The sequence below is a fragment of the Spermophilus citellus genome (assembly GCF_964194105.1).
Source record: "Spermophilus citellus genome assembly, chromosome: X".
Classification (NCBI taxonomy): Eukaryota; Metazoa; Chordata; class Mammalia; order Rodentia; family Sciuridae; genus Spermophilus; species Spermophilus citellus.
This window is the reverse complement of record NC_138190.1, coordinates 32,038,054-32,065,930: the sequence shown is the minus strand read 5'-3', so window position 1 is coordinate 32,065,930 and position 27,877 is coordinate 32,038,054. Positions and strand designations below refer to the sequence as shown.

Sequence of the window (27,877 nt, the reverse complement as noted above, 5' to 3'; positions counted from 1 at the left end):
TAATAAAATCTTGAGCTTTTATTTTGTATGTCATAGCACTGGGACAATTTGTCTCTCCAATGTATTCACTTTTAAGAATTTTTCCCTGGATATTTATACTAAAACATCCTAAAACCAAAAGTCAAAATACCACATTAATTAACAGGAAACTATTCTGATTATGGAATTAAAGGAAACATCATATTAGTTAACAGGAAATTATTTTGCTATATTCAGTGAAAGGGAATTGAAAGAACGATTTCCCAATCAATCGTGCCATATAAATTTGGCCAAATTCATGACAAACTTCTATATAGTATTGCACTTTGTTTTACATTTGCTTCAATAGGACCCACAGTTTTAGGTATGCATGTCAAGAGGTGACACAAAAATTGGGATTATTGTGGTAGATCTGAGAATATCAGAAGCGCAGAGGCTGAATGTCATACAAAACTTATGAATTGGAGTAAATGGTAGATCAAGGTTGAATTATTTATTTCAAAAGAGACAGAAAATTTTGTGTAGCACGATCCTGATGAATAACCAATAACTGATTGAGGAGTAGTATCTACAAAAACAAAACCCTGTATTTCCCTTTCCGGAGCATGGCTTTGATATATTTGAATTTTGTGGCTAACATAGGACTCATCAATTTGTAAGTAATGAGCTGGCCCACCAAGTTGTACGAGATGTAGCTCAAAGTAATATTTTTGTATTTCATGACAAATGTTGTTCAATTGAAGAATCCCTGGAAGAATTTGACTCTTAGGGACAAATTGTTCAATTGATCATGTTTGAATTTTGATTTGTTTTGCATTGTATTTCTCTAGTAAGTCATATTTATTGATTTGACAAAAAGCAGGGATCCATGATGAATTGGAATTTGTGTGTGTGTGTTGAGGGTGTACCAGGGATTGAATCCAGGGGTGCATTACTACTGAGTCACATCCCCAGCCCTTTTAAATTTTTTTCTTTAAATTTTGAGACAGGGTCTCACTAAATTGCTGAGGCTGACCTTGAACTTAGACCCTCCTGCTTCAGCCTCTGGAGCCCCTGGGATTACAAGCATGTTCCAACTACACCCACTTTAGACTGGAAATTTTTAAAAATAGTTTTTCACTGCTGATGGTTTGAGAAGCACTGCCCTAAAATGCCTCACTCCTGAGTGTCTCCCTGGCTTTTACTGTACTGCAATCCATTTCCCAAGGCTGACCACCAAAATTCCCCTTAAACTTCCATCCCATTACTGTGAGAAAATATGGAAAGAAAAGAACTGAATAACTGGTTTGATAGAGTGGGACAGTGAGGAATGTGGGAATAAGGGATGGCAGAGACAGGGGCTGTCCTTAGCTGGGTACAGTGGCTCATACCTATAATCTCAGCAACCCAAGAAACTGAGGCAGGAGGATGGAAAATTCAAGGCCAGCCTGGGCAATTTAGTGAGCCCTAAACAATTTACAGAGGGCCTGTCTCATGTCCTGCTGTAAAGCTAATGTTCTCTTCCTCTGTATCTAAGTAGTTGTGTTTCTGTGTGCTTGTTTTGTCTTTTTTTTTTTTTTAACTCTGGGCACTGTACCACTAAGCCACATCCCCAGCCCTTTTTATGTTATTTTATTTTTTACTTTGAGACAGAATCTTACTAAGTTGCTGAGGCTGGCCTCAAACTTGTGATCCTCCTGCCTCAGCCTTCTGTGTTGCTGGAATAACAGGTGTGCACCACAATGCCTGGATATAGTTCAGTGTTTTGAAAAACTTTAATTTAATGATTTATTTATTTGTTTAACTTACAAAGGAAATATCATCACATGGTTAAGCATTTAAACAGCATATAGGATTGTACAGTAGTAAAAACCAATTCTTCCTCCTCTGCTTTTCTGATACTCTGGTATGGTATTCTACTGTCCCCATACCACAAAGGTTAGCAAGATATATACATTATTTTGTTCCTTGTTATTTCATAACAGAATATCTTGGAGTAAATTTCATACCAGTGCATATGATCTTGTTCATTCTTGGTACTCTATCACACAGACACACATATTTAACAAAACAATTCCCCTATTAATGGATGTTTATATTAAAGAAGCATCACCATCCTTTTGCTACTATGATACTCCTCAATGGAACCCTTCTATACATTTGTACTGATAAGCCTGATAGAGAGAGGAGACTACTAACCTAGGAATTCTTAGACTCTTTGTGTGTGGTTGAGTTTTGAGATCTAACATATGGCATTATATTTTTTTCCTTGCTGTTTTTGAGGTTTCAAGTCCATATATCATTCCTGCCTGTACAGGTATTTGGAACCTATTTCTTGCCGTCCCATATTTATGTCTCAAGTCAAAAATGTTCTTTTTCTATTTCATTAATAGTAATATTAAGCAGTCTAGGAATGAGGTCATGGCTAGTTGGCATTCATTTCTATCAACTCATTAACCCAATAGTTATTTGACAGATTATGAATCTATTTAACTATCCTATTGTTTACCAAAATATTTGGTAAACACCCTCCTTCTGTCCTCATCCCTTCTATCAGAGAAAGACCTGGGATGATGATGATGATGATGATCATCATCATCATCATCATCATCATCATCAGATTAGAATTTGCTTATTTGCTTATTTGACATTTAAGAGCTAGTTAAGAGTATTACTTTTTTTTTGTACCAGGGATTGAACCCAGGTGCGCTTAACCACTGAACCACATCCCCAGCCCTTTTTATTTTTTATTTAGAAACAGGGTCTCATTAAGTTGCTTAGGACCTTGCTAAATTGCTGAGGCTGGCTTTGAACTTGTGATCCTCCTGCCTCAGCCTTCCAAGTCACTCAGATTACAGGTGTGCCCCCCTGTACCTGGCAGAGTACTGCTTCCTATAATTCAATCAGATTCAGGTGATAAGAGAGAGCCAGATGTTCTTTTTCAGCCCAATAGAATGTGTACTAGTATTTATGAGACCTTGCTTTAGGGATGACACAGGAAAGAAGGGCCATTGGACAGCTAACCTGGACCTGGAATTTGGGGTGCCCATTAACTCTTGTTCACAGGCCTAGAAAAATAGTTCCCAACTGGAAGCAATAGTCCCCCTGGGGGATATGTGGCAATATCTGGAGACATTTTTTGGTTGCCACAACTAGGAAGTGAGGAGTTGCTACTGACATCCAGTGGGCATATGCTAGCAATGCTGCTAAACATCCCTCAATGAGCAGGGAAGCCCCTTCCCCAGCAAAGAATTCCATGGCCCCCAATGTCACTATTACCTAGGTGGAGAAACTCAAATTTATCCTCCTCAACACTGCACAATGTTTTACTACTGAACAAGGAGGAATAAAAATATGCATGTAGTCAAGGTCACATCCCTAAGGATTCTGATTTTATTGGTCTGGAGTAGAGTCCGAATATGGTATTTTCATAAAGGTCCCCTGCAGGCCTTTCCAGGATTGAAAACTGCTCCCTAGAGAGTCTGGTCTGATAAAAGCCACAGAGGAGCCTTGACCTCTCCCACTTTCGTGGGACTTAAAAAGGGCTGTTGGCTCTTTGAGGAGGTATCAGCAAGCAATAGAAAGAATTTCCCCCAGACACTAGTGTAAGATGAAAGTTCAAGCCCAGGGGCTTTTGTGAGAATTAGGAAAGGCATCCCTTCTGGATAAATACATTCAAAACCTTCTGAGTGAGTGCTTCCAAGGGCCTTGACCTAGCTAAGGACCCAGACAGCTGTTGCAAAGAGAAAGATGTATCTCTACAGTGGATGTGGTCCCTGTCAATGCACCCAAAGGCAGATGGATTTTGGCTCTCTCTTATCCTTTCCTCTTGGAGCCTTTGGGCAGGGCCTGAATTGTATAACTTAATGTAGCAGCCCCCATTGGAATTTGCCTTAGTTAAGGACTCTCTGGCTGGGAGTTGTGGTTTGACTGGGGGTGGGGGCTAAGGCAGGAGGATTGCAAATCCAAGGCCAGCCTCAGCAACTTACCTAGACCCTCAGCAACTTTGAGACTCTCTCAAAATATAAATAAATAAATAAATAAATAAATAAATAAATAAATAAATAAATAAATAGAACTGGGGGGTAGCTCAGTGGTAGAGTACCCCTGGGTTCAATCCCCGGTATGAAAAACAAACAAAAATCAAAACAAAAATTATTTCTCTGTGGCAGCAAAGAAGCACAGAACTGCCTTATGGGTTTACCAAAAACATAACAAAAATCAGAACTGTGGAGAGGCTTTCTCAAATGCCTCAAAGAAACCAAATCCATCCTGGGGGCAGCCTCGAAACCCTATCCTGACGCCAGGCCACAGGGTGGAGACTCTGGGCTGGTCCGGATGTCCTTGGGGTGGCTGAGAACAACCCAGGAAATATGGGGGATATGCCTTCGGGAAACTGCAGCTGGATCTCTGAGGATGAGACAGGGAACTTTCTGTGCTTTGTACTCTGTCCCATCAGCTGAGCCTGGAAGGAGAGCCTTAGGTCCCATCCTAAACCTCAGCTCGGCAGGCGCAAACCTAGCCCCGCCTGAGTCATTCCTTTGCAAAAGAGAAGCAAAAAGCCCTGTAGCATCAACTTTGTCGCTGGCCTATCTGCACACCTGGGTTCTAATTCCCGCTCTGCCCATGACAGCAGGAACCTAAGCAAGTTTCTAAGCGGCATTTTCTTTTTGGTACGGTGGGCATAATGACAGCGAACTTGGGGCGTGGTCATTAGGGTTAATCAGCGACCTGGCTGTAGTATCCAGCCTCAGTGGGTCACTATGGACCTCTAGGTTGTTACTTCTCTCTGTGTGTGACTCAGGAAGATTTTTGCGCAGATGGCATCATTCTAGAGTCCCAGGATCTGCGAGGCTGTGGAGTCACCAGTATATATTGGGGGTAAGGGGGACGTGCGAGTGGAGTAAAAGAAGATACTCTTGGAATATTTTGTTGGTTTGCTGGGGCACATCCCTGGCGATCTCTGGCTCTGGGGGACAGCCTCCTTTCCAGAAGAATCGCTGACACAAAAGGAGCGGGTAGGTGGGTGGGTCGGAGCCCCAAACTGCGCAGTGTTCCAGGGAGGCGGAGGAAGGAGGGCAGTCCCCAGGCAGGAGGGAGGGGAAAGAGGGAGGGAAAGAGGCGAGAGGAGGAGTTTTCCAGCCCGGCCTTGGCGGGCTAGCAGCGCAGCCCCCAGGTCTGCTCGGTCTCCAGCCGCCCCCTGGAAGCGCGCTGTGCTGCGCTGCTGAGCCCAGCGAAGTGCCCGCTGGCCATGGGGAGCCCGGTACTCCGGTCCGTGCTGCTGCTGCCGCCCGCGCTGCTCCTTCTGCTCCTGTTGCTTGTCCTGCCGAGCCGCTGCTTTCCAGGTAGGAGCCAGAGGTGGGGCTTTCTCCCCAGCTGGACACCAGGGTCCCCGGATCGGCCGCTGGAACCTTTTACTCCTGATCAGGGAGGTACGGGGGCCACCCTTTGTTTACTCCCAACTCGTCTGTCATAGCCCCAGGAACTGGGCGACGCGGAGCCAGGCTCGCGCCTGGGCACCTGGAAGGGAGAGCAGCCTCTCGCATCGCCAGGCGCGGGGTGCCCTCGCAGCGCCCGGAGTCCGAGCCCGAGCTCCCTTTGCTTCCAGGGTTCCAAAGTTCAAATCACACCCTTGATCGCATACGAGGCTTCGAAGAGAAAGTTTGGCTGCAGGCTTGCTACTTTCTCATCACCCGGCATTTTGCCCCTCACACGGTTGCACACGGCCAGGGCTCCAGGCCTGGCTGCTTGCCTGGAAGAAGTCCCTACTCCCTCCCTCTGGAAGTCCCTGGTCTGGGCAGAGAAAGCGATTCCTGTGGACCTCACGGGCGGAGCCTCCCCCCTCCCCCGCATCTCTTAACCCCCCCTGCTGGGGATTCCAAGAAAGTCTGCTCCTCTGAGGGAAAGGTGCCAGCTGAGAGTGGTGACATGTGGCATGCACTTGGTTAGCTCCAGGGAAAGAGGGAGAAGCGCGCAGCTCTACTGGGCAGGGGGTGCGGCTGCTTGTTGAGGGAGGGCGTGGCCTCCAGCATCTAAGGGAATCCTGGGGTTTACTGGGGGCTCTCATGATGTAGGTAAAATTCTCTTTGGAAATGCCCTTTAAAAAGCTCCAGCTAACTTCTTCAACAGTGAGATTCAAGGGAACAGAGCAACTTGCCATGTACCCCTGTGGCCTTGGAATGAAAAGGAAATCCATGCACGGGCTTTTAACTTAGTATTGATGGGAAAGTGGGTGACATGAACTATGAGGCATGTAAATATTTGGCTTTGCATTCATCAACACTATGAGGTCTGGATGGCACAGGCCTTAATCTCGGTAACTCAGGAGACTGAGGCAGAAGGATCACAAGTTTGGGACCAGCCTCAGCAATTTAGGGAGGCCCTAAGCAACTTAGCAAGACTGTCTCAAAATAAAAAATAAAATGAAAAAGAGCTGGGGATGTAGTTCTGTGGTATAGCACCTCCGAGTTCCCAGCACCAATAAATATTTTAAAAATAAAGTGGGGCCTGAGAAAGAACCTCTCAAATTCTGATAAAATGAGTAAGGGTTCCCAGGTAGATGTTTAGAGGATGTAGGGGATGGCTGCTGGGATGTCTGCGTATTCCAAATGAATGAATGTGTAAAACAAATGTGTAGATTAATAAACAGGAACATTTGGGCTCTGAGCTGATGCTTCTAAGTTTTAAGCTTTTTTGTAGGAACTGACGCAACAAAGTGGAAAGGAGATCATCCTCAGTGCCAGGCAACTGCGATTCTCATGGTGTTTTGGTGTCCCCACTCCCACCTGCTTTGGCAGGAGTGAGGATAAAATGAACCTTTAGGGGAAGAGGAGGTCAGTAAGTGGACCAGGAGCAGCTTTTAGGGAGATGAGAAGGTGGAACCTTTCACACTGAATTGGGAGGTACCTGTGAGCCACCCTCAGAATCTCAGCTTCTGGCTGAGCCATTCTCAGGCAGGAGTCTCCTCTCCTTTTCAATCAGACCCTAACCCCCCTTGCTCTGCCCTCCCCATTCCTTTCTTTCAGCTTCTACCCTTATATAGTATAGCTTGCTGCCAAGACCCAGCACCCACAAGATCACACATTTGCCAGTTGGGACACTTACTATTCTTCATGTTTTGGGCCTTGCTCCTGGCTTCCCTGGCTCCCTCTGCCAGTCTGCAGGTCCCCTCCTCGAGGAGCCACTGTGTTCCTCTTTGTCACCACTTCCATTGATTCCTAACCTGCCCTCTGAGTCTACTCGGACAACAGATGAACTAAAGCCAGTTGGAGCAGCTTGAAATGCACTCCTCTGGGGTATGTTGGGAAATGAGCTCTGCTGGGGCTTTTGAATCCAAAGGAGCAGATTTCAGTCCAAGCCAGAGGTTTGGGAAGGCTGGGGAGGGAGAACTCTCCCGACCCATGGGTCCAGAGGCAGATCACATCCATTGAGTTTACCCTAAGTGTGGGTGACAGATTTTATCACTTCAGAGTGTACATCATGTCTCTAGTAAGAGAGAAAGTAAGCAGTTTTGAATCTGGAACTTCTAAAAGAGGGAGGTAGTGATCCAGGGCCTCATCAGCACCCCAATTATGTAATCATCTGAGCTTTTATAGCAAATCTGTCAGAGTGAGAATAAATCATTCCCATTCCCACCCCTGGAAGGTCTCTGGAGTTCTTCCATCTTCGAATTTGATGCAGCTTTTCTGGCTCTCTGATTTATTCTTTGCAGCCTAGCAAAGATGCAGTGTCCACCAAAAAAACACAGAAAGTCTACGGAGATTTACTAGTAAAATTGTGTGTGTTTAGGGGCTGGGGATGTGGCTCAAGCGGTAGTGCGCTTGCCTGGCACGCGTGCGGCCTGGGTTCGATCCTCAGCACCACATACAAACAAGAGTGTTGTGTCTGCCAATAACTAAAAATAAATATTAAAAAATTCTCTCAAAAAAAAATCTTTAAAAAAATTGTGTGTGTTTGACTGTGTTTGTATGCTTATGAGAGATGATGGAGGGTTTTTTTGTTTTGTTTTTCTCATACTGGGGATTGAACACAGGGTGCTCTATCACTGAGCTACATCCTCAGCCCTTTTTATTTTTTATTTTTTAATTAATTAATTAATTTCACTTTTTGGTACCAAGGATTGAGTCCAGGGAGTTGAACTTTGTCTTTCCCTCTCTTCCTCCCTTCCCCACTCCTCTTCCTCTACTCTACTGGTCTCCCTTCTAGTTGCACATGGCAGGCATCTCCCACCCCCAGTCCCCTGCCACCTTTCTCTTCCCTTTTCCTCTCTAGCTCCCACATATGAGAGAAAACACGTGATCTTTGACTTTCTGGGTTTGACTTATGCCTTTAACATAATGGTCTCTAGTTCCATCCATTTTCTTGCAAATGACATAATTTCATTTTCCTTTATGGATGAGTAAAACTCCATTGTGTATATACACTACATTTCCTTTATCGACTCCTCTGTTGATGGACACCTAGGCTGGGTCCATAATTTGGCTCTTGTGAATATTGTTGCTATAAACATGGGTACGAATGTATCACTATAGTATGCTGACTTTTTGAATTCTTTAAGATAAATACCAAGGAGTGCTATAGCTGGGTCAAATGGTGGTTCCATTTGGAATCTCTTGGGGAACCTCCATCCTAATTTCCATAATGGTTGTACTAATTTACAATCCCACCAACAGTGTAAAAGTGTTCCTTTTACCCATATCTTAGCATTTCTTATTGTATGAATTATTATTTTTTATTTTAATTGGTACTAGGGATTGAACCCAGGGGCTCTTAACCACCGAGCTGTATCTCTAACCCTTTTTAAAATATTTTGAGACAGGGTCTCACTAAGTTGCTTAGGGCCTCACTAAGTTGCTGAAGCTGGCTTTGAATTCACAATTCTCCTGCCTTAGCCTCCCAAGCCACTGGGATTACAGGCATGCGCCACTGCATGTTGCTGAGATGGGAATTTTTTAGATTTTAATTTGTTATATATGACAGCAGAATGCATTATAATTCATATTACACAAATAGAGCACAATTTTTCATATCTCTGGTTGTACACAAAGTAAAGTCACACCATTCATGTCTTCATACATGTACTTAGGAATGATGTCCATCTCATTCCACTGTCTTTCCTATCCCCATACCCCCTCCCTTCCTCTCCCTCCCTATTATCCTATCTAGAGTTCATCTAATCCTCCCATGCCCATCTCAACCACATATGAATCAGCATCCTTAAATCAAAGAAAACATTCAGAATTTGGTTTGGGGGGATTGGCTAACTTCATTTAGCACTGTATTCTCCAACTCCATCCATTTACCTGCAAATGGCATGATTTTATTCTCTTTTAATGTTGAATAATATTCTATTGTGTATATATACCACATTTTCTTTATCCATTCATCTACTGATGGGCATCTAGGTTGGTTCCGCAGTTCATCTAATATGAATTGATCTGCTATAAACATTGATGTGGCTGTGTCCCTGTAGTATGCTGTTTTTAAGTCCTTTGGGTAAAGACTGAGGAGTGGGATAACTGGGTCAAAAGCTATCCCATGGTTCCATTCCCACTTTACCAAGGATTCTCCATACTGCTTTCCATATTGACTGCTTTCCATATTGGCTGCACCAATTTGCAGTCCCACCAGCAATGTATGAGTGTGCCTTTTCCCCCATATCCTCACAAACACTTATTGTTGTTTGTGTTCTTTTTTAATATTTATTTTTTAGTTTTTAGGTGGACACAATATCTTTATTTTACATTTATGTGGTGCCGAGGATCAAACCCAGTGCCTCATGCATGCTAGGCAAGCACTCTACCACTGAGCCACAACACCAGCCCCGTTGTTTGTATTCTTAATAGCTGTCATTCTGACTGGAGTGAGATGAAATCTTAAGAGTAATTTTGATTTGCATTTCTCTAATTGCTAGAGATGTTGAACATTTTTTCATATATTTGTTGATTGATTGTGAGATGGGAATTTTGATTGATTCTATTCCTTACTTACATGTGAGATTTTGGAAATTCACTCCATCTCCATCTGCAGAGCCAAAGATAGGGAATGAGCACCGAAGTCACCTAAGAAAGGCTTTCAGAATATTCTTAGGTGGAGAAAACTTGTGAAGTAGCTTTGCTTCACCAGTGAGAAAAACTGAGCAAGATTTGCAAAACACCAAAGCAAATCGTATCAGCCAAGGCAGTCTTCTGAAATGTCACATTTCGAGATAAGTATTAGGAGCAAAACACCTGGCTCAAGCTATACAATTAAAGTCTCACCAGGAGCAGGCTAGAAATTTCTATTTGGGTTTAAACATGTAATCAGCTGACAAAATTACTCTGCAACAGAAAGGAGATGTGTTAGGGAGTGCAGGCCGTTTTTGTCTGACATTGTCTTCACTGATGACACTTTTGGTACAGTACATTGTTGTTACTACTTCTCATTTCACAGATTTGTGAGCTGAATAAGACTCTAGAAACCATCATTAAAGTGCCAACTTGAAACCTTCCCACCTCATCAGTCCTCATACCATAATCAAGGCACAGCCCTTCTCTTTTATATTATTGCTGTAATATTTTCCTTTTGAGTCTCTCACTTGAACTCATTTTTTTCTTCCTTTAGCCAGATACTGGTCTTTTAAGAACATTGACTTAGCACCTTTTTTGTTATACATAATATTAAGGTTCATCTGGAAATAATTATACAAGCACAAAATATAATTTGCTCTGATTTAGTCCTCAGTACTTCTTACCCTTTCCTCCTCCCTCCCTCTGTTCCCCTTCATCTGAATCCATTCATCTTGGTAATGGGCACCTAGGTTGCTTATAAGCTTGACATTTGTGGATTGAGCTGCCTTGAACATTGATCCCTATAGTATGCTGATTTGGGAACTTTTGGATAAATACCAAGGAGTGGGATAGTCGGATCATATGGTGGTTCCATTCCTAGCTTTTGAGGAACCTCCATACTGCTGTCCAGAGTGGTTGCGCTAATTTTCAGTCACACCAACAATGTACAAGTGTACCTTGTCCCCCACATTCTTGCCAACACTTATTATTATTTGTATTCTTGATAATTGTAGCACTATTTGGAAACTCAGAGCAGCAGATCCCTGTCCTCTCTCTGTGTGGTTATCTTCAGGTATATAGTTTGCTTCCAGCCTAATTTTCGAGCCCCTCTCCCCTAATTTCCTATAACCCAGCAAAAATAGACTACCTGGTCCTTGCAGAACTTGAGTTACATTTCCTTCTTCTTGTCAGACTCTTTTTCCTATACCTGGAATGCCTCCCCCAACTTGCCACTTGTCTGCCCAAATTCTTCCCATTATCCAGCACCCCACCACACACACACACATTCTGATGGAACCTTTCCTCTTTCTGTGATTGCTGGGGATCAAACTTTGATCTTGGTACATGCTAAGCATGTGCTATACAACTGAGTCACACCCCCCCCCCCCCCCCCCCCCGTGCCCTGAAACCTTTCTTTTTCTTCTTCTTTTTTTTTTTAGAGAGAGAGAGAGAATTTTATTATTTATTTTTTAGTTACACAACATCTTTGTTGGTATGTGGTGCTGAGGATCGAACCCGGGCCGCATGCATGCCAGGCAAGCACGCTACTGCTTGAGCCACATCCCCAGCCCCTGAAACCTTTCTTTTTCTAAATATTTTTATTAATTATTGATGGTCCTTTATTTATTTATTTGTTTATATGTGGTGCTGAGAGTCTAACCCAGTGCCTCACACATGCTAAGCAAGCACTCTACCTCTGAGCTACCATCCCAGCCCCCCAAACCTTTCTTTGAGCTCTGAAATGAGAAACCTTCTGCTTTTCTTTAAACACCTACAGCTCTTCATGGCTCTCTGGTGGTATTTATCACATATGCCATGCATTATAATAATCTTTGCACTCCTCTTGCTTTTCATAGATTCTGAGCTCTTAAAAGCAGGGCTGTGGTATGTCTTGCCCTTATTTGTATTTCCCATGATGCCTAGCAGTGCTATATAGTGCCAAGTGGATATTTGTGCTTATTGAATTAACTATACCCTGCAACTCCAGTGTTGGTCTATTAGATGGGAATGAACCTGAAAGAAATGTGTGCAGGTAAACAGGGCCTTGTGCCACCATGAATCTACATAGACACTATGGCTTGCTGTCTACAGAGGTTCCTTTTAAATCCATGAACACTCTCTGTTTAAGCAATAACTTTCCCTGTTGGGGGCTGTAAGTTGAGAGACTGAGAGCAGCCACAAGCTGGAGTTTGCATTTATTATTTTTGTTGGATGCTTTGCTCCAGGCCTTTCCAAAGTAGTTGAATGGTTTCCTTAGTAAATGCAAATATGTGTGCTACATCAATTCCCCTTTCAGCGAACACAACTGAAATTGGCAATTGAAAGTGAAGAGAGAGTTTAAACAGAAGAAGGTTTACTTTTGCCAGGCTATAGCATCGGATGAAATTTGTAGCAGCCAAATGATGATTAATATTCAGGCTAAAGATTCACTTCCAAAATATCAGCGTGAATAATCACCTCTCCCAAGTTCCAGTTTGTAGAGAGATTCTCGAGCCAGCCCCTTAATTCTCAACTGTGTGATTTCTTGACTGCTATTTTTTTTTCCTGGTACTGGGGATTAAACCCAGGGGTACTTTACCACTGACCTATATTCCCAAATCATTTTATTTTTATTTTGAGGCAGGGTTTTACTAAGTTGCTTAAGGGCCTCACTAAATTGCTGAAGCTGGCCTTGAACTTGTGATCATCCTGTGCCAGCCTCCTGATTAGCTGATATTACAGGTGTGGATCACCACACCTGGCTTGACTGCTAATTTCTGTGGGCCATTTTTGGGGGGAGGAGAATGTGGTCTTTTAATCCTGCTCCTTCTCTGGGTAACTTAAGTTTTGAAATAGAATCAATTTCTGCTTTCTCTCATGAAACCTGGGCTCTAGTCAGAGATTAAAAGTGGACATAAATGATGAAATAGTTAATATGGTTGCGATTTAAGGATGAAGAAGGTATATAATTCCTTCTCTTTGATATTTACCTGTCTTATGGGAAAATAGACACAGAGTTATCTCAGTTGGCAAATGTTATAATACAAATGAGTCAGTTGGCCTTAGGGGTACAAAGAAGAGACACACAGGCATACTGGACCTGGATACTGAAGTTGATGCCAAGAGATGCTGATGCCCAGATGGCAATGCTTAAAGGTTCAAGGAAGGTTAAATCATCTGCGGGCTTCCCTAAGAACGCTTTCAAATTGAAATGAAAATCTGTATGGCTGTCCTTTTTCTAGGGAGAAGGATCTTCCCCAATTGAGAAGCACTTATCACTAGATCATCTTCATGAATTCTATGAAAAAACATGTGCATTTCATGGACACAGAAGTCAACAAAGTCAGATGAAATTACCAGAGTAGGAAAATGTTCAATCAATGAGCAGGTGGCCTTTCCAGTTATAGCCAGTTGTACAGTTTCCAGTACTCATTTAAAAAGCAGCACCAGCTGGGTAATCCCAGCAGCTCAGGAGGCTGAGTCAGGAGGATTTTGAGTTCAAAGCCAGCCTCAGCAATTGTGAGACCCTGTCTTTAAATAAAATACAAACTAGGGCTGGGGATGTGGCTCAGTGATTGAGTGTTTCTGAGTTCAATCCCCAGTACCCCCAAATTAAAAAAAAAAAATAGAAATAAATAAATAAAAACCAGCACCAAATTGGGAGTGTAGCTCAATGATAGAGTGCATACTTAGCATGTATGAGGCCCTGAGTTCAATCACCAACACCTTAAAAAAAGGGTAAAAAATAAATAAATAAATAGCAAAACCCAACAAGACAGATATAATTAGTGATTCTAATTGCTTTCAGTTGTGATCTGGCAACTTATTATACTTCCCACTCAGGACAATGTCTGGGATCTGGGAAAGGATCTTGAATCAATTGATTAATTAATTGATCAATTGATTAATTGAAGTAATTGTGAATGGAACCATTCTATTTCAAATATCCCTGCAGAATTTAATGAGAATTTCCAAGATGATACTTTCCAAAGGAAAAGAAATGCAAGATAGCAAAATGTCAGTGGAAATTAACAGTACCCTGAACCAAAGAATCCAACTGGACAGGCAACAAGGCAGGGCAGAGTCAATTGCTGAGACTCTTGGATATCATATCACCCAGGACATTATTCTAAGACATTTAGAAACATCAGGGAATTCTGGGGATAGGCTTTCCAGACAAAAATTTCAGGGAAAAGCTTGCGCAAGACAAAAGTCATTGGTAGCACTGTTAAATGCCCAAGGTTTCCAGATGATAATTGATTGCACCTGGCTCTTACGGGGAGCATGGCGCACTCTGGCCTCAGAAACCTCTGGAGCACTCATTCCTCAGCTGAATGATTCACTCACCCGTAATACTTAGCTCATATTGGATGCCTTGTTATGCATTGTTCTCCAGGGAGAAGATAAATGGGTTTGGATATAATGGTTTAGATTATCCCAGAGACTTGAGGTTGTAAATTGCGTATATTGGTTTTAAAAAAATTTTTTTATGAGTAATAGACAGATCCAAACATAGAAATTGAGGGCAGACTTTCTGCCTTGGCTTTGAAATATCATTGCAATACTTTTTCTGTCCTGCTCTTTTACTGACCTGTAGTATCATCTTCACGAACCAGTGACTTGTTTTTCCAGCTGTCACTGACTATTTGCAACATCCATCCAGTTGTGCTTAATGAGCACTTTTTCCATGCTAGTTACTCCCCCAGATCCTCTAATGGTTAACCCTGGCCTGCCACTTATGGTGTGGGTGGCTAAGCTGAATGGATCTGCCAATTCCAGACATCCAAGAATGTTCGAAACACCAGTTAAATTAGGGCCATGAGAACTGAACCAAGGGTTTGCAGGCATATTGTGGAATGATGAGGAAGTGGTGGTGTGGCCATGTCCCCCACCTTCAGAAACTGTTCCCAGAGTGGCCATTCCTTATAGGGACTCTGACAGACATGTTGCCAATGACTCAGCATTTGTCAGGCCAAAGTTACATTTCCTTTCTCTGTTTTCTTTCCTTCCTTCCTTCCTTCCTTCCTTCCTTCCTTCCTTCCTTCCTTCCTTCCTTCCTTCCTTCCTTCCTTCCTTCCTTCTTTCTTTCTTTCTTTCTTTCTTTCTTTCTTTCTTTCTTTCTTTCTTTCTTTCTTTCTTTCTTTCTTTCTTTCTTATTGAACCCAGGGTGCTTTACCACTGTGCTATACCCCCCAACCCTTTTTATTTTAATTTGAGATGGGATCTCACTAAGTTGCTCAGGCTGTCCTCCAATTTACAGTCCTCCTGCCTCAGCCTCCTGAGTTGTTGGGATTACAGGCGTGCACCATTGGGCCCAGTTTCCAATGTTTTTGATAGCAAACATTGAAATTCTGTTTATACTTAGAGTTTAATTCATCTTTTCAAGTGGAAAAATTACAGTGTTTCAGTATCAACCACTCATAAATCTGATGCCATATGGGCAGGTTTTAAAGTCTTGTTCCTTTTTTTATCCTCATGACCTAACAGGGAACCTGGTACCTGGGAGACTCTCCATGGGTATGGGTGGCTTCTGCTGGGGATCATGCCCCTGGCTAGTTCTGAGCCCCTGGGTGGGTGTGTCAGGTCCTGCGTAGATTCCTGTAAAAGTTTCTCTCATCCATACCCAGGCTGTGCTACATGGGTTCCCTAATTCATGGAACTGTGCAGTGTTAGATTAAGAGGATGTCCAAGACAGTAAGATCCTCTGGCCTCAGTGTTTTAGTGAGAAGCCTCTGGTCTCAGTCACTTGAAGGTCACCCAGAGAGTTAGAAGCAGACTGAGCTGTACAGATAGTAGGATCTTCTTGCAGTCCTAGGGGGAAGGCAAAAGGGTGCAATCTAGTACTTCCTGGAAAAGTATCTGTTGGAGCTAGATTTTACAAGAATAAATCACAGTGCAGCATTAACTGAGCCCCCTGACCAGGGGTCAGCCCAGCATTGTTATTTATGTGGACACTTGGCTGCACTCTCAGGTCTTATATCTGAGGCTGCTTGAATGTTTCTCAACAGTTCTGAGAAGTTGCTGCTCCAAAGCCAGTTCTTGCTCCCTTTTGAGGACATCAGGGTCCACAAAGCTTTGTTTCTATACTACTTGTTTTGAGTTCCTCACCTGATTTGTGATGACATCTTAACAGCTTTATTGGGACATAATTCACATACTACACAATTCACTCATTTAAACTGTATGGTTCAGTGGTTTTAGTATATCCTTGAATTGTATATCCATTACCACGGTCGATTCTAGAACATTTTCATTACCTTGAAAACAAGCACTGTGTCTCTTAGCCTTCACTGCCTATCCCTCATCACCCCTATCTCTAGGCAACCAATAGTCTATTTTCTGTCTCTATAGATTTTTCTGATTTTGGCATTCCATGTAAGTGGAATCATTCAATGCTTGTCCTTTCTTTCACTTAGCATAATGTTTTCAAGGTTTATCCACATTGTAACATGCATCAATACTTGATTCCTTCTTATGGTCAAGTATCCATTCTAAGCCAGGCATGGAGGTGCATATCTGAATTTTCAGCAGCTCAGGAGGCTAAGAAAGGAGGATTGCAAGCTTGAGGCCAGCCTCAGCAAGTTAGTGAGGGGCTTGTCTTTAAATAAATAAATAAATAAGGGTTGGGAATGTGACTCCATGATAAAGCACCCCTGAGTTAAAGCTCCAGCACTGAGAGAGAGAGAGAGAGAGAGAGAGAGAGAGAGAGAGAGAGAGAGAGAGAGAGAGAGAGAGAGAACAAACTCCATTCTATGAATATACCACATTTGATTCATATGTTCAGTTAATGGGCATTTGGATTATTTCTACTTTAAGTCTAACAGGAATAACACTTCAATGAAAATTTGTGTACAGGTTTTTATGTGGATAGATGTTCTTGTTTCTTTTGGGTATGTACCTAGGAATGGAACTGCTGGGGTTTATGGTAGCTCTAGGTTGACCCTTTTGAGAAACTATTAGACTGTTTTCTAAGAAGTATTAGTCTGCACCCTTTTACCTTCCCCCTAGAACTGCAAGATGATCCTACTATCTATACGTTCTCTCCAACCCTTATATTTTCTGTCTTTTTTAAAAATTAAATGAGATCATTTTATCCCAGCTCACTAATAGCTTCCACTCAAGGTTTGAAGATACTTGTATCTTCTCCGCCAACCATGGTGGGATACTGGCAAGAGTCAGCCAGTGGCAATTGCCCCTTCTCACTGCTGAGTTCAGGGACCCTGCTAGCCAATAATGCACCTTTGAGTGAATTAGAAAAGGATTCCCAAGTAGTTCTATGGACACAGGGCTTGGTCAGGAGACAGATTTGGGGCTAGTTAGGAAAATTATGATAGAGGCAGGCCCGGAACTCAAGATTTGGAGAGTGGGAGGGCAAATTAGAGTTGAAACCCTGCTTGCTGTTTTGGTGGGTGTGACAGTGGCTTTTGTGGTGCAGGGACCTCCCTAGACAATCATATTTGCAGTCCTGAATGTCAGTGGTTTGGCCCCAGGCTTTTTGAAGCCTGTGACTATTTATTTATTTATTTGGTTTTGGTACTAGGGATTGAACCCAGGGCTCTTAACCCACTGAGCCACATCTCCAGCACTTTTTAGTTTTTTTATTTTGAGACGGGGTCTCACTAAGCTGCTTAGGGGCTCGCTAAATTGCTGAGGCTAGCTTTGAACTCATGATCCTCTGGCCTCAGTCTCCTGAGCTGTTGGGATGGTAGGCATGTGCCACCACACTCAGCCACCTTTTGACTATTTAAAAGAAAAACAGAATGAAAAGGTGTGCTTGCATGTCAGCAGGATCCTTGTAGCCTTGGATCACCTGGTACCAAGTCAGAAATGCAGAAGCTCAGGCCCCACCCAAGACCTACTGAATCAGCATCTTCACTTTAACAAGATCCTGCTGATGATTCCTAGACACACTGAAATGTAAGCAGTACTAGTCTGATGAAGTGAGTTCAACCCTTTGCCAAGACAGGGTGGCTGGCCTGTTTGTAACTGCCACACATTGTCTCACTTCCCTTCATCATTGAATCTGCTAGACTTCCTTTCCTAAGTTCCCCCACATTCCTGAGATAAGCACATACAGCCTTTAGGTTTCTTCTCCCTTCCCTAACTCAAAAACAAAAACAAACCCTTCAGGGGACCTTGACTTCATCCCTTCTAAGTCCTCATGCCAGAGTGCAGCCCTGCCTGGCCTACCCTTCAGCTGGCTCGGTAACAGGGCCCTTTGCAGGGATTTTCCCTGCAGCTAAGATGTTCCTTGTTAACCTCTGCCTTTCTAACTAGACCCTGTCCCAGAGCTGAGCATTGCTGGAACTGAACAACCACCAGAGACAGAAGGACTACATATCTTCAGATCAGAAGTCAATGCCAAGGGGGTTAAGGAGGAAGCAGGTCCTTGGAGAATGGGTGACAGTGAAACTAGTGGGGAGGTTGTGAGCACATCCAGCCCTTCACATTAAGCCCCCCAGACTCCACAAATTGGCAAATCAGAAAGAGTGAGCTGCTACCAACATTTAAAGGAGACCTGTTGCCTTTTGGGGGGTATGGGAAGAATTAGGGTCACCCCTGGGGAGTCTAATAAAATGAGGTTTCCAGGGCCCCACTTCTGGATTTTGATTTGATAGATCTGGGATAGGGAAGAGTAATCTGGGGGGATAGTAATCTGGGGTGGGTGGGGAGTCTACAAATTAGTCCAGGCAGACCAGATTTGTCCTCCATTTGTTTTTCAGTTTTTTTTTTTTTTTTTTTTTTTTTTTTTTTTTTGGTGGAGAGGGCGGGTTCCAGGGACTGAAGCCAGGGGTACTTAATTAACCACTGAACCACATATCCAACCCCACCCCCCACCTTTTTTTTTTTTTAATTTTGAGACAGGATCTCGCTAAATTGGCCTTGGTAAATTGATGAGGCTGGCCTTGATCATAGCAATCCTCCTGTCTCAACCTCCCTACTCTCTGAGATTACTGGCATGTGTCACCACACCCAGCTCCTCCTTCTGTTTTTATATGATCAGTTGAGCTAAGAATGGTTTTAAAAATTTTTAAGTGGTTGAAAAACTGGAGGGAAGAATACTAGTTTGTGGCACATGAAAATTATATAAAATTCAAATTTCCTTGTCATGGGAACACAGCTGTGTTTATTCATTTCAGTATTTGCCTATGGCTACTTGGTGATATAATAGAATTGAGTAGTTTTGACAAAGACCATATGGCCTATAAAGCTACAAAAAAAAATCATCCCTCTTCTTTACAGAAAAATTCTGCCAACCCCTAACCTGAGGCCTTGTTACTGAAAGTGTGATCCCAGAACTGGCTTCACCTGAAAGCTTTAAAGAAATGTAGAATTTTGAACACCAACTCAGACCTATGAAATCAGAACCTACCTTTTAACAGAAGGCCTAAGTGTTTGGAATTGCTTCTTCCCCAACATGCAGCTCAGCTCAGGATTCACGTTGGAGGTTGAGGCCAGCATGTTGTAACTCACTTATATAATGTACTGTTAATTTATGTGGCACAGAGCTGGGTGTCTCATTCTTCAGGTTTGAGGCTTTTACCATCTGGAGATCTTAAACCCTCTGGAAACTAGGTCCTTGTTTTATTCTTGCCGATTGTTCACTAAGACCCAGTGTCCTAATCCAAGCTGCAAAGGGACTGGCTTTTGCTGCCTGCTGACAGATTTCCTTAATGCTGCCTGGATTTCTGGAAACAGGCTGTGGTCCCTCCACATCTGCTTCCCCTGCTAGGATTCTGATACATGGTATGACCCACAGCTCTCCACCGCCTTCTACCCACTTCCATGAAGCATTGCTTCTCAAAGAGGTTCATAGATATTCTATGGACAGCACGATGCATTATATAAAATTCAAATTTGGGGAGGTTGGGAAATGTTGGATGCTATAAATATTGTCTCCTTCAAAACCCTTGTTGAATTTCTTTCTTTCTTTCTTCTTTTTTCTTTCTCTTTCTTTCTTTTCCTTTTTCTTTCTCTTTCTTTTTTTTCTTTCTTTCTTTTACATTTTCTTTTTCTTTTTTTAAGTGGTACTGGGGATTGAACTCAGAGTCACTTGATCATTGAGCTACATCCCAGCCCCTCCTTTATTCTTTATTTTGAGAGAGGGTCTCACTAAGTTGCTGAGGCTCGCCTTTTGCCTGTGATCCTCCAGCCTCAGTCTCCTGAGTTGCTGGGATTACAGGCATGTGCCACTATGCCCAGCTCATGTTGAAATTTGATTGCCTATGTGGTGATGTTGGGAGGTGAGACCTTCAAGAGGTGATTAGGTTATTAGGATGGTTTAGTGCCTTTCTCATGAGAGTGAGTTCTTGTTCTCACAAGATTGATTAGTCCCTGTTAATAATGGGTTATTACAAAGTGAGGCTACTGTTTTGTGTGTGTGTGTGTGTGTGTGTGTGTGTGTGCGTGTGTGTGTCTGAACACATCCACCCGCTTGTCCTTCCTTTCTCCTCACCCTGAGTTATAGCATCATGAGGCCCATACCAGATATGGCTGCCCAGTCTTGAACTTCCCAGGCTCCAGAACCATGAGCCAAAATAAGCCACTTTCCTTTATAAATTGCTATGTCTCAGATGTACAGTTGTAGCAAGACAAAATGGCTAAAGACACTGGATTAAGTAGGTTTTTTTAATTGTACAATACAACTGCTCATAGTCATTGATATGCTAATGTTTATTGTTACTCTCTGAGACAGGACAGGGAGAAATAACGAAGACCACAATCTCTCTCTCTCTCTCTCTCTCTCTCTCTCTTTTCATACCTGGGGATTGAATGCAGGGGTGCTTAGCCACTGAGCCACATCTCCAGCCTTTTTTTAAAAATATTTTTTTAGTTATTGATAGACCTTTATTTACTTATACACAGTACTAAGAATCAAACCCAGTGCCTCACATATGCCAGGCAAGTGTGCTACTGCTGAGCCCCAGCCCCAGCCCTCCAGTCTTTTTTATTTTTTATTCTGAGACAAGATCTTGCTAAATTGCTTAGGGTCTCACTTTTGCTGAAGCTGACTTTGAACTTCTGATCCTCCAGCTTCATCCTCCTGAGCTGCTGGTATTACAGATCTGCATTACTGCATCTGGCTGAAAACTACAGAACTCAAAGTACAGTCCCCAGACCAGTAGCAACGTGGGAACATATTAGATATAAAAATTTCCAGGCCTCACCCCAGAGTTACTGAACCAGAAGTAGGGCATGGGGGAACTTGGACCCAGAAATCTGTGTTTTAGTCAATCCCCTAAATGATTCTGATGTACACTCCAGTATGAGGACCATTGGTGTAGACATTTCCACATCATTTTCTCAAAGTATCTCATTAGACTAATGTTTTGTGTTTATTGTTTTTAATGACAACTGTGTTTTTAATCTCAGAAGAGAACATTTGGGAACATGACATTGAATTTATCAAAGTATTTAGTGGTGGCAATGACTACTGTGTGTTCAAAGGGGGGCAATCTTGGGGTAGAATCATCTGTCCTACATCTGTCCCTCCAAGCAGTTTGTGTGCATACTTGCTGAAGAAAAGTTTCCTCAAGTTGAAAGCCACCAGCCTTTGACTGTTGCAAACATATGTTCTTTAAAATGTGCTTTTGTGTATTAAAATATGAAGAAAGCTGGGGAAGAGCCCTTAGGATATTTCCCTCTTCTCCTCTGCACATTTCTTTCTTTCAGAATACTCTCCTCTCCTCTGAAAATTTCCTCACCCAAATCCCAGACTCATCTTTCTAGGCCAGCCAAGTCCAAATGGCTTTTTGCTTCTATCTTAGCTCTCAGTGAGTAACCTTTTGTCTGTGGGAAAGCCCCTGGAAGTATTTATTTATTACTTATTTATTGGTACCAGGGATTGAACCCAGGGGCACTTAACCACTGAGCCACATCCCCAGCCCTTTTAGTTTTTATTTAGAGGCAGGGTCTCACTGAGTTACTGAGGGCCTTGCTAAGTTGTGAGGCTGGCCTCAAACTTGTGTTCCTCCTGCCTCAGCCTCCCCAGCTGCTGGGATTACAGTCCTGAGCCACTGCACCCAGCTTCTGGAAGCATTTAGATTAGAGGTTATGGCTCTCAGCACAGAGGAACTGCTCTTTAATTCTCAGACTTCATCTCACTACCTCTCATTCCAGAACTTGTCCTTTGCCATTTTTCTCAGGGCTACAGTTGACACAACCTTGGGCCTGCATGTGAACACTTTTCCTTGTTTGCTCTCAGGTTTGTAACTGCTGTGTTGTCACTTAGTTTGAAAGTCTTGGTGACGCTGAGTGTTGCAGGTGAGGTAGGAGGAACCACTAAGTTATTCTACCTCCATTATGAGTTGGTGGCTGAGGGCCACAGAGGGGAGTGAGGGATGAGAAAACCACCCAGACCTAGATATTCAACAGAAATAGATGAGGCAACTCACAGCCTCCATTTTAACATTTCATTTGGGGAAGAAAACAGAACTCTTATGTTATAGTTTACTTTTCTTGGCCCTGTGATCTGAATAGTTCTGCTTATCTTTAAAATGGTTCATTTGAGTTGGGTGTAGCAGCACATACTTCTAATCCCAGTGAGTTGGGAGATTGAGACAGGAGGATTTCAAGTTCAAGGCCAGTTGGGCAATTTAGTGAGACCTTGTCTTAAAATAAATAAAAAGGGCTGGGGATGGAGCTTAGTGATAGAGCAAAGCTGGGTTCAGTCCTCAGTACTTCAAAAATAGAATAAAATAGTCCTTTTGATGTTTCAGGCAAGCTGCAACTCCCTTTGATGAATGTGCTTTAGTAGTGCTTTTAAAAAATTATAAAAATAGAACATGCTCAGTGTGAAAATATTCAGAGGCATAAAAAGTTAATGTGATGCATTCAAACTAAAAAGTTTCTTCTGAGCAAAAGAAACAATCTGTGAGGCGATTAGAGAGCCTACATCTTAGGAGCAAATTTTTACCCTTCACACATCAGATAGACCACTAATTTCTTGGGTATATAAAGAACTCAAAAAGCTAAACACCAAAAAAACCCAAATAACCCAATCAATAAATGGGCCAAGGACCTGAACAGACACTTCTCAGAAGATGATATACAATCAATTAACAAATATATGAAAAACTTCTTATCATCTCTAGCAATTAGAGAAATGCAAATCAAAACTACTCTAAGATACCATCTCACTCCAATCAGAATGGCAGCTATTATGCATACAAACAACAATAAATGTTGGCCGAGGATGGTGGGACTGCAAATTGGTGCAGCCAATATGGAAAGCAGTATGGAGATTCCTTGGAAATCTGGGAATGGAACCACCATTTGACCCAGCTATTTCTCTCCTTGGTCTATATCCAAAGGACTTAAAAACAGCATACTGCAGGGACACAGCCACATTAATGTTTATAGCAGCACAATTCACAATAGCTAAACTGTGGAACCAACCTAGATGCCCTACAGTAGATGAATGGATAAAGAAACTGTGGTATATATACACAATGGACTATTACTCAGCAACAAAAGAGAATAAAATCATGGCATTTGCAGGTAAATGGATGGCATTGGAGAAGATAATACTAAATGAAGTTACCCAATCCCAAAAAAAAACAAATGCTGAATGTTTTCTCTAATAAGGAGACAGATGCATAGTTGGGTAGGGAGGGGGAGCATGGGAGGAATAGATGAACTCTAGATAGGGCAGAGGGGTGGGCGGGGAAGGGAGGGGGTAGGGGGTTAAAAATGATGGTGGAATGAGATGATCATTATTATCCAAAGTACAGGTATGAAGACAGGAAATGGTGTGAATATACTTTGTATACAACCAGAGATATGAAAATTGTGCTCTATATGTGTAATATGAATTGTAATGCATTCTGCTGTCATATATTAAATAAATCAATTTTTAAAATTACAGGAAAAAAGTTAAAGGCAGGCCCACCCCTCATTTTCCTCCTGACTCCATTCTCTTTTTTGGAAGTTGCCACTATTAGTCATTTGATATAAATGTCACGATATTTTTCTATATGTGTGATTTTAATTTTAATTTAATTTATTTATTTGGTACTGGGAACTGAACCCAAGGTGCTTAACCCCAGCTCTTTTTTATTTATTTATTTTTTATTTTGAGACAGGATCTCATTAAGTTGCTTAGAGCTTCACTAACTTGCTGAGGCTAGCCTCCAACTAGCGATCCTCCCGTCTCAGTCTCCCAAATTGCTGGGATTACAGCCATGTCCTACCATGCCTGGTGATGTGTATGATTTTTAAAGAAATAACAAGTGGAAAGGAATGTGTTTCCACATGCAGCAACAATGATGAATCTCACACACATATAGTTCAGTGGAAGAATCCAGACATAAAAAAATACACATGACACTTCCATTTAGTTGAAGTTCAAGACCAAGATGCAAAACTAGTTCATAATGTTAGAAGTCAAAATAGCAGTTGTCTTGGGGGGAGGGGCCACAAGGAGAACTTCTAGAATGCTGGAAGAGTCCTATATCTTTTTTTTTTTTTTATACCAGGGATTGAACTCAGGAGCATTTGACCACTGAACCACATCCCCAGCCCTTTTTTTTGTATTTTATTTAGAGACAGGATCTCTCTGAGTTGCTTAGGGCCTCTCTGTTGCTGAGGCTGGCTTTGAACTCATGATCCTCCTGCCTCAGCCTCCCCGCCACTGGGATTACAGGCATGTGCCACGGTATCCTGCTAGAAGTTTCCTATATAAAAACACAATGAGGGCTGGGGTTGTGGCTCACCGGTGGAGCGCTCAGCTAGCACATGCGAGGCCCTGGGTTCAATCCTCAGCACGACATAAAAGTAAATAAATAAAGGTATTGTGTCCAACTACAACTAAAAAATAAATAAATACTTAAAAAAACACACGTTGAGCTATATACACTTAGGATGTTTGCACTGAACTGTATATGTTTAACTATACTATAGAGAAAAAAGATGAGCAGGGGATGTAGCTCAGTGGTAGAGAACTTGCCTAGCATGCATGAGGCCCAGGGGTCCCTCCCCAGCAACACACACACATACACACATGCCCAAAAATATTTGCAAAGATATGCATGGACAGGGCATAAATGGGCTTAAGTTCTGCAACTTTCATGCCATCACCAATTTCCAGGGGACATTTGGAAATATGTGGTGGTGATTTTGGTTACCACAATGATGGGAGAAGGGCCCTTCTGGCATTTAGTGGGCACAGGCTAAGGGTGCTGAACACGTTAAAATGTGTGAGAAAGACCTGCACAATGAAGACCTGGCCCCCTCAAAATGCCCTTAGCACACATTGATTTTTAATATTCAGAGTGTTCTGCTGTACAGATGTTCATAATAGAGGTATACCTTTCAAGTAGTTTTGTCTAGATCTTTGCTCTGTCGTTGTTTAAATGGAGATGAAGCCTCAAGCGCTCATGTAGATGAGTGGATTCTTGATTTGCTTTTGCTTTCTGAATAGAAATGTGAAAAAGTGAAATCACCTCATTTGCCAGGAAAGAGAGGCAATTCGACAGTCCTCAAATGTGAAGATGGTGCAAAAGAGAGCTCTTTTCCAGTTCATCATCTCCCTCCCATGTCTTGGCTCTCAGGGGCCACACATCCTCCACTTTGGCCTGAGGTCCTCCTGCTGAAGGCCTTGCGGCAAGTTCCCTTCCTTTCTGGAATTTTCAGTACACCCCAGGTGATCTCTGTGGAGGACAGTTTGGACTTTTGAGGACCATATGCCACATCACAAAATTGCTTTTGTTCCACTATCTAGTTTTATTTCAAAGGCAAATCCTCTTTTTTGTCTGTGTTGAATGAGGACAGTCAAACTCCAGGTCTTTGGAGATGCCCCAGAGTGGGAACAGGAATTAGCATTTATTGGGGACCCCTGCTTTGAACTGACCTCCTCAGATTGAGATGACTTTTTAAGTGTGTGTAGTCCTGGGGATTGAACCTCAGAGGCATCCACCACTGAGCTATGTCCCCAACCATTTTATTTATTTTATTTTACTTTGGGACAGAGTCTCAGTAAGTTGCTGAGGCTGACCTTGAATTTATGATCCTCCTGCCTCAGCCTCCTGAGTAACTGGGATTAGAGTCATGAGCCCCCACATCCAGCTAGGTACCTGTCTTTTTCCTGTTTTCTCAGCTCTAGCCAATGAGTAGGAACACACTTTAGCCCTTCATAATATTAAAGGATAGAAGGAGACTAAATTGGAAAAATATTCTTTTTCCTTTGGACCAGAATAATGCTTTCATTTATTAACTTAGCCTTTTTAACTTTTTTTTTGTTAGCTCTGTAAAATATGGCCACAATTAAAATTTCACAAGCTACATGCTGCCTTCATTTTCTTTGCTAATTAAAGGCAGAGTGCCTGTGGACTGTGGGTGCCATCCACTCTGCCTAGAATCTTCCTTTTAAGCTCTTGTGCAGAAGAGTTGGGGTAGAGGGTTGTCTTAGATGAAGCAGCTATGGAGGCCTTAAGCTGACCCTGAGAGCTCATGTCTGACAGGAATCAACAGCCCACTCTACTGCCATATTTCTCTGGAGGAAATCAAGTTAAAAATAGGTATTTAAGAGTATCCTTAATGGAGAAAGAAGTCACATAAGGATAGTGGTTGGCTGTAAGAGAGGAAAGAGGAGTCTCCAGTAAGGTGACCCACAGCAATGGCACAGTAAGCAGTGACCACATTGTCTTTCCTTCCTTCTCTATTTCTCTTCTCCAATCCATCACTGTGTTCCTGGGCTCACCTCCCAAATGAACTACTGTACCTTATCTTAGGGCCTGCTTTGGGGGGAGCTCACATAGATGATGACTAAACTGGAACTTAACTCAAAAATTTGGTTTCCCATTTGAAGTTCTTTCTACTGATAAATTGGTTCCTGCTGTGTAGAGCGATCTGGGTTGGTCAGTGAACTATAAGAGGAGCTTCTATGATGTAAACTTGGAAATTGTTTTACTTATGTAGTGTTTTACTTATGTATTGTAAGAAACCACCCCAAAACTTGGTGATTTAAATAAGCAATTACATATTTGCTCATGATTCCATAGTTTGGGCAGGGCTCTGTGGCAACAGCTCATTTCTGATCCACATGATATCCTTGGTGAGGGTGGCTCATTTGGGGCTACAGGATCCAAGATGGCTCCACTCACATGTTTGGCATTTCATCTGCAATGACTGAATGGCTGAGATGTCCAGGCCTCTCTCTCCAAGTTTTTGTAGTCTCCATTGTCTATATTTTCTATATCTGTCCATGTTGTCTTTCTGTCCATTAGGGTAAATGGGCATCTTTCCATGAAGCTACCTTCCCAGTGGATGAAAGCTAAAGCTGCCCAAATGCTTAAGGCATAAACCCAGAACTGTCACAGCATTACTCCTCTCAAATCTATTATTTAAAGCAAATCATAAGGTAGGCCCAGATTTGGGCTGGGGGTGGTAATGCAGATTCTGCTCTTTGTGGGAGGAGTGGTTTGCATGTGCAAAGTAGCAGGAAATGATGATGGTCAACTTTGCAGGTCATCCACTCCAGGGATGATTTGGGAGGACATATTAGACATATGAGTTTAATTTCCTAGAATGTTTTCTGCATGCATTCTGATTAAATGTTGGACCCCTGGCTAGCTATTCAAGTGTATTAGGCAATTTATCTATGGAATGTGGCATGCCCGTGTTCGTTGAAAGTCCATAGAATTTAGGCAATCTACAGCCTTGGAAATGTCTGGGGTTCATTTCCCATTGTTTTCTGGTACTGGTGCCTACTCTCTTCCCCACTCCCTGACTTGTCTGTCATCCTTAATCAAAAGCAAATACTCTATTAAATGAAAATTAACTCAAAATTGATCATAGACCTAAATATAAAACCTATAAGTATAAAACTTCGTGAGGATAACATGGGAGAGAACTTTTGTGAGCTTAAGATAGGCAAAGATTTCTTAGATATG

At 42.4% G+C, this 27,877-nt stretch overlaps 1 protein-coding gene across 2 annotated transcripts in view; it reads left to right on the top strand.

The window, feature by feature from the left end:
• The first annotated feature begins 5,071 nt into the window (after nt 1-5,071).
• The window catches only part of SRPX (sushi repeat containing protein X-linked), a 103,418-nt gene continuing 80,612 nt past the window's right edge, over nt 5,072-27,877 (top strand). The window contains exon 1 of one of the 2 annotated variants that reach the window (XM_081278275.1): nt 5,072-5,303. In XM_081278275.1, the coding sequence (XP_081134401.1) occupies nt 5,210-5,303 (94 nt within the window). In that variant the 5' untranslated portion in view covers nt 5,072-5,209. The remainder of the gene's footprint in view (nt 5,304-27,877) is intronic. The other variant, XM_081278276.1, reaches the window with a different exon arrangement.